The sequence below is a fragment of the Nicotiana sylvestris genome, chromosome 10 (assembly GCF_000393655.2).
Source record: "Nicotiana sylvestris chromosome 10, ASM39365v2, whole genome shotgun sequence".
In the NCBI taxonomy this organism is placed as follows: Eukaryota; Viridiplantae; Streptophyta; class Magnoliopsida; order Solanales; family Solanaceae; genus Nicotiana; species Nicotiana sylvestris.
This window is the reverse complement of record NC_091066.1, coordinates 21,255,208-21,265,195: the sequence shown is the minus strand read 5'-3', so window position 1 is coordinate 21,265,195 and position 9,988 is coordinate 21,255,208. Positions and strand designations below refer to the sequence as shown.

At 38.9% G+C, this 9,988-nt stretch overlaps 1 protein-coding gene across 1 annotated transcript; it reads left to right on the top strand.

The window, feature by feature from the left end:
- Positions 1-4,547: 4,547 nt before the first annotated feature.
- On the top strand, positions 4,548-5,776 carry LOC138879082 (uncharacterized). Its single transcript, XM_070158656.1, has 6 exons — positions 4,548-4,560; positions 4,721-4,826; positions 5,084-5,156; positions 5,256-5,330; positions 5,448-5,526; positions 5,616-5,776. Exons 1-6 carry the CDS (start codon positions 4,548-4,550, stop codon positions 5,774-5,776), a joined length of 507 nt encoding a protein of 168 aa, XP_070014757.1.
- The last annotated feature ends 4,212 nt before the right edge of the window (positions 5,777-9,988 follow it).

Here is a 9,988-nt window from a genome sequence, read left to right as displayed (position 1 = left end):
GTTTTTTGTAGTTAAGGGTACCTCAGGCAAAGCTTCGGGCCTAGCACATTTTCCTTTGATCATATGGTCAAAGACATCATGTTGTGTTTAGGATGGTGAAAGTTGTGGCCTTGAGACTCTTGTGTTGACTAAACAATCATCATGTGGTCATTTTGGGCCATTGTGCGCTTGAATCATATCTAAGGTCATTGTGGGCCCTCGACTCCGTCTTTGGCAATCCTTGAGTGTGTGTAGTGAGAATTTGAATCGTGAGCCCAAATACCGAGCCGATGGCCTAGAACTTTCCCTGAATGTTTGTTGAGGCGAAATCATAGGTAGAACTTGACTTGAGACGTGATTATAGGCTCTCCTTGATACAAAATGCAAAATTTGAACAATTTCCATGACCTACCAATGAAATAATCCATAGTTCACCCCTTTTGAACCTTAAACCTTTTTCTTTCATGAACCAAGCTACAAGCCTATACCCGTTCTTAATGAGACCCTCTCTTGGCACCCAAATCTTCCCTTGAGTAAATGGCAAATGTCTAAGTTTGGGGGGAGAGACAAGAAAGGCATCAATGTGGTAAAAAGGCGCAAAAGCAAAAGAAAAGGAAGGCAATGAAAAAGAGAAAAGACAAAAAGAAAGACAAAAATGAATAAGAACCAAAAAGAGAATCCAAGGACAACAAAAAAGTGAAAAAGGTGTGGAAAAGTGGTAAAAAGGAGAAAGGATTTGAATTGCAAAAGAAAGAGTGATAATGTATCTCTCTAACCCCTTGAAAGAAGTGAATTACTCAATTGAGTCAAGAAAGTGTGCCAAAATAAATTAAAAGAAGTGTTTAAGGGAAGATTGAACCCATTTGAACAAAAATATGTCCTACCTTTACCCAAAGCCTTCACAATGACTCCTCAAAAGCCCTATACGATCTTGAGTTGAGGGAAGCCTACATTAGTGGATACTTACATAAGGGGAAAGCATATGGTACTTAGAGCTGGACTTAGGGCCTTTTCTTTGTGAGAGATGAGAGAGAAGTCCATTCACCTCGATTTGTGTGCAAATACTCTAAAAAGGTGAGGTTCACTTAGGGAAAGTCGAGGATGTGTGAGTTTGGGTTCCACAATGACCAAAGAAATTGAGAAAGGTTCCTTGATGAAATGTGTCAACTCTTGATGCTCTTGTGTCACACTTGATCCACAAGTTTTCAAAGTTTAAATGTGTTAATGATGCATTCGCATTGAGGGCAATTGTTAGTCCCAATTGATGCTTGTTGAGGTTACTTTAGGATAAACAGGAATTACTTGGGTGTTTTCCATTGAGGGGTAGGTCTCATTTTATTTGCTTGAGGACAAGCAAAGGTTTAAGTTTGGGGGAGTTGATAACTGTGATTTCTACATGTTTTATACCCATTCTTACCTAAGCTTTATGCATTAACTGCCATAAATTAGTCCCAAAATGCTTACAAGTTGCGCTTGATTGCAGGTTTGAGCGACAAGATGACAAATACCAAAGATCGGCTTAAAAGGAGTGAAATCTGCCAAGTGTCAAAAGACAACTGAAGTGGAGAACAAAATGACCTGTGCGGTCCGCACTGATGTGTCATGCGGTCGCACAGGAGAGTTCAGAGGCTGGGTTATTTCAAGGTCAACCTGCACGGTCTGCACTGCTTTGCCACACGGTCGAGCAGGATAGTTCAGAGACCATGCAATTTCCAAGTCAAGATGCGCGGTCCACGCTCCTTTCCACGCGGTCCGCGCCCAAGAGTGTCAGAGACTTAGTCATTTAAGGAAAAAGCCCACGCGGCCGCACACCTAATCAGTGCGGTCCACGTGGATGAAGTTCAGAGAGGGTGGATTTGGACCAAAACACCCTACGCGGCCGCGCGTCACATTTGTGCGGTCCACGTCCCCAATGTCAGAAGCAAGATATGAAGACCCAAACCCCAACGCGGACGCGCGTCATTTGTGCGCGGTCCGTGCCAGACCCTCAGGGGTATTTTTGTCCGGTTTTTCTTGTGTAGTATAAATAGGACATTTTACTTTTTAGAGGAGAGTTTTTTTTGGTTTTTATCAGATAGCAGCTGAACTCGAGACTTCATAGTTTTAACCTATTTTGGGCAATTTCTTCTAGTATTAACGTGGATTTGAGTAGATTAACATTGTAGTTAATTATTATGTCAATTTCATCTACTATTTCTTCAATTTTTGTTTCTATTATGGCTAGCTAAACCTATTAGCTAGGGTTGTGGCTCAACCCTAGTGTGGGTAATTAATGGATGTGATTGTTTAGTGCATGAATGATGTTGGGTATTTGTTATTTGGATTAATCTTATGTTTTCATTAAGATTTGGTGGTTGCAAACACTAAGTCTAGCATAGTGAATCTTGATTATTCTTGAGAAAGAGAGTCTATGACCCCAAGATTAATTCTAACAAGAAATTTGGATGGACCCATGAGAATGGTAGTACCAATTAACGGGTTAAACCTCGAGAGAGTAATTACCCAACTTGAACCATAAGTTGCTTGGGCAAATTGGCCTACCCAATTGGTCTCGAGAGAGTCAATTGGGCAAAATCACTCTCTCTACCGAGAGGTGTGAGAGTGGGTGCAAAAGTGCAACGGTTATAGCATAAGTCTCATATTCATCATTCTTGCATTAGGAATCTCTACCCGTTAGTTGACCACCTAGGTACATGCCACGATCCTAGTGCCTTTCTCTATATTGCATACAACTTAGAATCAATATCTTAGCCTAACTTAGCTTTAAACTTGTAGTTGATAAATTGTAGTTGATAATCAAAAGAAAACAAAAAATGTTAGAAGATCAATTAGGAGCTAAAACATAGTCCTAGACCATACAAACACTCAACTCCAAATTGAAGCTCCCTGTGGAAAATTGACCCCGATACCACTATTGGGTAAAAGTATTAGCGCCCACTCTTCCTTAGGTTGAGTCCACTGCGATCAAGAGTATGAGGATTCTAAAAATATAAATGTTACCCGATTCCGAGACGAGGGCTCGAGGGGTGTTTTGGTCATTTTATCTAATTCCACGTATTAGCTTAGAATGTAATTGTAGAATCAGTTACTTGAAGTGTTATTTACATGATGCAATTGAATTGAATAGATTTGGGCCATTTGGAATCGAGTACTCGTGGCAAGAACATGGTTTCGAGTTGATTTTTGAGCTGGTTCAAGGTAAGTGGTTTGCCTAACCTTGTGTGGGGGACCTTCCCCTTAGGATTTGGTATTACTGTTAATTGAAATGCCTTGTATGTGAGGTGACGAGTGTATACTTGTGCTAATTATTGAAAATTCAGTTTTCATTAAGTAATTACTAGTATGTTTCTTTTCTTGTTTATATTACCTGCATTTAAAGCTTGTTGTTAGCTTATGAAAGAATGTCTAAGTGTTTTAATTGCATTATTTGCTCAAACTGCTTTACCTGAATTCCATGCAACATGCTAGGCTAGAATTACTTATCTGCCTTGATATGAAATTGACATTTCTAAATATTTTCCTGATGCTTCTGTGTAATTACATTTGGGACTACGGATGTGGGATTTCGGTAGCTCCCCCTTGTCTCTTTATTTGGGATTACGGATGTGGGATTCCGGTAGATCCCCCTACATAGTTATATGGAACTACGAGACTGCACCCGGTAGATTTCCCTAGTATTGGGTATTTACATTTGGGACTACGGAACAGAATTCCGATAGATCCCTGCACACTATGAGTTGGACTACGGGACGGGATCCCGGGAGATCTATTGGATATGTATAACTGGGACTACAGGACGGTATCCTGGGAGATCCCCGATTGTTATTTTTGGTACTGAGCTGTATTTCTTTCTGTGTTTTACCTTGCCTCTGTAATAGTTGTTGCTGTCCTTTATACCCTGTGTTATTTTTTTTTGTTGTACTTATTTACACCGTTTATTTCACACTGTTAAACCTTATATTTTATTTAACCTCAGTAGGGCCCTGACCTTCCTCGTCACTACCCGACCGAGGTTAGGCTTGGTACTTACTGAGTACCGTTGTGGTGTACTCATGCCCTTTTTGCGCATGTTTTTCATGTGCAGATCCCGGTACTTCAACTCAGTCCTATCACTCTTGGGGCGAGGCGACTGTTCTAGAGACTTCGAGGTATATCTGTCGCGTCCGCAGACCGGGGAGTCCCTTTCTACCCTCCCTATTGTATTAGCCCTTTTGTATTTTTTTCCTTGTTAGATATTCTGGAGTTAGACACTGGTAGACATTCCAAGGCTTGTGGTTTCATGAGATTCCGGGTTTTGGGATATGTTGTTAGTTCGAGAAGTTGTATTGTATATGCCGAGCGACATTTTTTTAAATTCTGTTTAATTCGTTTATTTTGGCTTTAAATTATTTCTTCCGCAAGTTTTGTTTATTTTCCGCATTTGTTAGGCTCACCTAATTGTAGAGACTAGGTCTCGTCACGATGGTTCACGGAGGGCGAACCGGGGTCGTGATAGTAGGCCAGTTATAGTAGTTGATGGGACCTTCTTAAAGTCAGCATATAGGGGAATAATGCTAACAGCTAGTACAATGGATGCAACAGGTATTGTAGTTTTATTGTAGAAATATTGTAGCTTGTCTATTTTTTATAGTACTTGTAGATTTATTGTAGATATATTGTTGAAAAGTTGTAGTTTGTATGTATATGTCTTCCTCTACATTTTTCCTGCAGCCAATTAATTGCTTTTTGCCACATAATGTAGGTACCATATTACCATTGGCATATGTTGTTGTTGATTCAGAAAATGACGCATCATGGAAGTGGTTTTTTGAGCAATTCAAACATGCATATGGTGAAAGACCAAATATGTGTGTTGTTTCGGATCGGAATGAGAGTATCTTGAAGGCAACATCTATTGTTTATCCCGGCATGCCATATTATTTTTGCATGTGGCATATTTGGACAAATATAAGGGAAAAGTTCAGAAGGATCATCTAAAGTTAAGTGAATTGTACTTTGCCACGACACGATCATACACGCTTGATGAATTTAATGAAAGGATGTCAAAGATTGAAGAGATTGACCCACATGTTAAAGCATAATTATATGATATTGGCTATCATAGATGGTCTCGAGTACATGCTATAGTGAACCAAACTTGGACTATGACATCAAACATTGTAGAGTCGTTGAATGCTGTAACAAAAGATGCAAGAGAGCTGCCGATAGTAGAACTATTAGAGTATATGAGGACTCTTCTTGAACGTTAGACTAATGAAAAGTTATTGAATGCAAAGGGTACATTAACATACCTTGAGTTTAAATTCAACAAAGAGTTGGATGACAACAGAACATTGTCGTACAAGCTTAGAGTAAGATCTGATCATTTATTGCATCAAAATAAATTATTAAAAGAGAATGTAGATAATTTGTAGATATTTTGTATTTAACTGTATATGAATTGTTTTTTGTTTGTAATGTAATTGTAGGTGAGGGCTTCAACAGACTACATCCATACAGTACTAAATGGTGTGAGGCGCTATATTATTTGTCTTGAAAACAAGAGATGTAGTTGTGGGTAATTTCAGCTTGATGAACTTCCTTGTCCACATGTTTTGGCTGCTTTAAGACACAAGGATGAGTCTTTTGAATAATAGGTTCTCCTTATTACACAAGGGAGAGCCTCTTGCGTACTTATGAAATACCAGTAAATCACCTACCTGATGAAAACAAATGCAATGTGCCACAACATATAACTGAAGAAGTTGTAAATCCACCTTTAGGTGGGAAAAGACAGTCAGGAAGACCTCAAAAATAAAGATACAAAATATATGATGAAGTAAATTCAAAGAAGTACAAGATTTCATGTGGCAACTGCGGAGTAGAAGGGCATAACAAAAGATCTTCCAAGAATGCTCCCAAAAAGAAATAAAATTTTATGTAGTAAACTGTTTTTTCCTAAAAATTGTTGATGAGTTTAGGAGAATTATATTTGATGTGAAATAGTTGAGGCACCTTCAACTCTTAATGTAGTTAGTTTGAAATTGTTTTGTTTAATTAGTATTCTGTTTTGATTTAATACTTTCATAGCTTGATTGGTTTGTGAATGATTTTGTAACGGCCCGGCCTGTCGTTTTGAGAGTTAAGCCCTATTTCCCCCATCTATACTTCTTTATGTATTGTTCAGCTGTGTTGAGTTGTATCGAGTTGGTAGGTTTGGGTTCAGAGTAGTTTTGGAGTGAAATGAACACTTATTCTCTTAGTTAGAAAGCTAAGTTAGAAAAGTCAATCGGAAGTTGACTTATGAGTAAACGAATTCGGATTTGGACTTTTATGATTCGATTAGCTTCGTTGGGTGATTTTAGACTTAGAAGTGTGTCCGGAATATAATTTGGAGATCCGTGGTAGAATTAGGCTTGAATTGGCAGAAGTTGAAAGTTTAGAAATTCTTAGGCTTGAATTCGAGGTTGATTTGGTGTTTTGGTGTTGCTTTGGGTGTTACGGAGGTTCGACTAAGTTCGGGTAGTGATATATGACTTGTAGGAATTATTGGTTGAGGTATCGTGGGCCTCAGTGAGTTTTGGATTGGTTTGGGTTGTGTTGCGCTCGTTTTTCTTATGTTTCGTCGACGAACCTGTAGCAAAAAGAATCGTCGAATTTGGACATCGTATGAGGATATTATGATCATTCTACTAAGAATTAAGTTGTCAGATTTTTCAGAGTAATTACGAAATTGCCACTGAAAGCGTATTAAAAAATCTGCACAATTTGCAAATATTGAAACCAATATATCTCATTCATTATAAGGTCAAATTGAGTGATTCAAAAGTCTAACTTGACTAGAATTTCACAAGAAATCCATTGGAGGCATAAAAAGTAAGTTTCGGGATCATTTGTCATGAGAAACGAGGCAGAATAGCTGACAGAAAAATATATAAAATAAGGGTTTGTTCATTCGATCATATTTTGAGTTGGGGAGCTCAGAGGCAATTTTAGAGGCAATTTTCACCATATGGGTTGGGGTAAGCGTTCTCTACTCGGTTTTGGTTATATTTCATGAATCCATCATCATTTTTGGGATTTGATTGATAATTTCAAAGTGAAATGAGGGAGTTAGGGTTTGAGTTTTGGAGAGTTTTAAGTGAGGATTTGAGGGACCAACAGAGTCCGATTTTGATAAATTTTATATGGTTAGACTCGGAAGGGAACGAGGTTTATTATTCTGCTATTTTTGATTGATTCCGAAACGTGGGCCCGGGGGCCGAATTTTGGTCGATTTCTGATTTTTGGTATATTTTTTAGTTTTTATTGTGGAATTCGATTCTTTAGCACATGTAGATGGTATTATTCTGATTATGGATAGATTCAGAGCTTTTGTAGACCGAGTCTAGAGACGAGGGCCTCATAGAGTAGGATTTTTACGTTGTTGAAGTAAGTAATAGTTTTAACTCTGGCTTTGAGGGTATAAACGCGGAGAAATTGATATCATATGATTGTTTGGTGGTGATACCCACGCTAGGTGACAGGCGTATGGGTGTGCACCGCGAGGGATTGAGACTTGGTCTGTCCCGTGAGGCATAATGGCTATTATCTGTGGTTATGTGTTTACTTGTTGTTGAACTTGTTTGCCTTCATGTTAGAGATCATGTTTAGGCTTTATTCATGCTCACATTATTTGTACTCAGTCATAGAAGTTATTGTACATGTTTACCTCAGTCTTTATTATTTGATAATATATTGTGATACTTGATGTGAGTTGTGTCTCCTTATTTATTGATGATGGTAAGGCTAGTGAGGTACATGATTGAGTGAGACCGAGGGCCTGGTTGTGAGGATATTAATACTATAGCATGTGAGTTGTCCGCGTAGCACGTGAGTTGACTGTGCGGGTCTAGGTATTTATACCATAGCGCGTGAGTTGTCCGCGTAGCACGTGAGTTGACCGTGCGGATCCAGGTATTAATATGATGGCCTGGTTGTGAGGATATTAATACCATAGCACGTGAGTTGTCCGTGTAGCACATGAGTTGACCTTGCGGGTCCAGGTATTTATACCATAGCGCGTGAGTTGTCCGCGTAGCACATGAGTTGACCGTGCGGATCCAGGTATTGATATGGTAGCACGTGAGTTGTCCGTGCTTAGCGCTTGGCCTTTGGGAACCCCTCCAAAGTTTGTACATACCCCAGTAAGCGCAGAGTATTGAGTGTGTTGAGTGTTGAGTGTTGAGTGCGAGTGATGAGTGATGGAGTGACACTGCTATGAGGTTGCATTTACTTTTGTTGTTGCTGCATTTTACCTATTAATTTCTTTGTGGCATTTATTGAGTTATGGAATTTACCTATTTATTCTTGTTATTTTTAAATTGTGAAAATAAATAATTGGACTATTTTGCTTAGCTCGTCACTACTGCTCAGTTCCTTAGTTATTTCTGTTACTACTGAGTCGGTTGTACTCATACTACACCCTGCACTTTATGTGCAAACCCAGGTGAGTTAGAGCGCGGTGATCGTTGAGTTCAGACCGGCTATCTGTGGAGATTGCGAGGTAGCTGCTAGCATCCGCATGACCTTGTTACTCCTTTTGTTATTTCTTCTTTGGACTGTATTGACAGTTAAACAGTTATATTTCTTAGTTCATAGTTTTAGACGCTCATGACTTAGCGACACCCCGATGTTTGGGACTCGTTTTCGTATTTTATATTATTTATATTTAGAGTTGGTTTAGTTTGTTAGGAATTAAATTATTGGAAATATTTTATTAAATTCTTATAATCAAATTAGTAGTAATATTTTGGAAATAGGCTTGCCTTGTAACACGATAGGCGCCATCATGACCATGGTTAGATTTTGGGTCGTGACAAGTTGGTATCAGAGACTAGGTTACATAGGTCTCACGAGTCATGAGTGAGTTTAGTAGAGTCTTGCGGATCGGTACGGAGGCGTTTGTACTTATCTTCGAGAGGTTACAGAACCTTAGAAAAATTTCACATTCTTGAATTCTTATCGTGCGGTATTGATTCAGCTTGAAGTGTAACTCTTTGAATTCCTTCCACGTATTCATATGCGCACATGAGCGCTCGATATCATTTGTGCATCGACGGATTGTGATTTTCTGGATGAGGTATGAGATCTGATTTTTGTGTGTTGATGTTGGGCCAGTCTGGAGGACTTGAGGCCGAGTTTTTACTGTAGCTTGATCACTGAGGTGTTGATTATGTGAGCGCGTGCTTGTGGACTTATATGTTCGGTAGTGTCCTTATTAGTGAAAATAGTTGCTGGATTGATACGTGATGAGTATGATGTGACTGCGAGATGAGTTTATATGATTTGAATGTGACGAGAAGGTATTGCTGAAGGTTTCACCTATTTGAGACTCCAGGTATGTTTTTTGACTTATTCGAGGACGAACGTTTGTTTAAGAGGGGGAGGATGTAACGACCCGGCCTGTCGTTTTGAGAGTTATAGCCCCATTTCCCCCATCTATGCTTCTTTATGTATTGTTCAACTGTATTGAGTTGTATCGAGTTGGTAGGTTTGGGTTCAGAGTAGTTTTGGAGTGAAATGAACACTTAGTCTCTTAGTTAGAAAGCTAAGTTAGAAAAGTCAATCAGAAGTTGACTTATGAGTAAACGAATTTGGATTTGGATTTTTATGATTTGATTAGCTTCGTTGGGTGATTTTAGACTTAGTAGTGTGTCCAGAATATAATTTGGGGGTCCGTGGTAGAATTAGGCTTGAATTGGCAAAAGTTGGAAGTTTAGAAATTCTTAGGCTTGAATTTGAGGTTGATTTGGTATTTTGGTGTTGTTTTGGATGTTACGAAGTTTCGACTAAGTTCAGGTAGTGATATATGACTTTTTGAAATTATTGGTTGAGGTCACGTGGGCCTCAGGTGAGTTTCGGATAGGTTTGGGTTGTGTTGCGCTCGTTTTTCTTATGTTTCGACGCCGTTTCTTCAAGCATAAATGATATCATATTGAATAAATAGCTCCGATTTCTTTTTTGATTGAAGCATTAGATCCATATCGTA

Bases quoted from the DNA above. Each gene is read 5' to 3' on its own strand.
- LOC138879082 (XM_070158656.1), top strand. The intron at 4,827-5,083 runs GTGTGTTGTTTC...TGGCTATCATAG, and splicing joins TATGGTGAAAGACCAAATAT to ATGGTCTCGAGTACATGCTA. The intron at 5,157-5,255 runs GTAACAAAAGAT...TTGAATGCAAAG, and splicing joins TTGTAGAGTCGTTGAATGCT to GGTACATTAACATACCTTGA.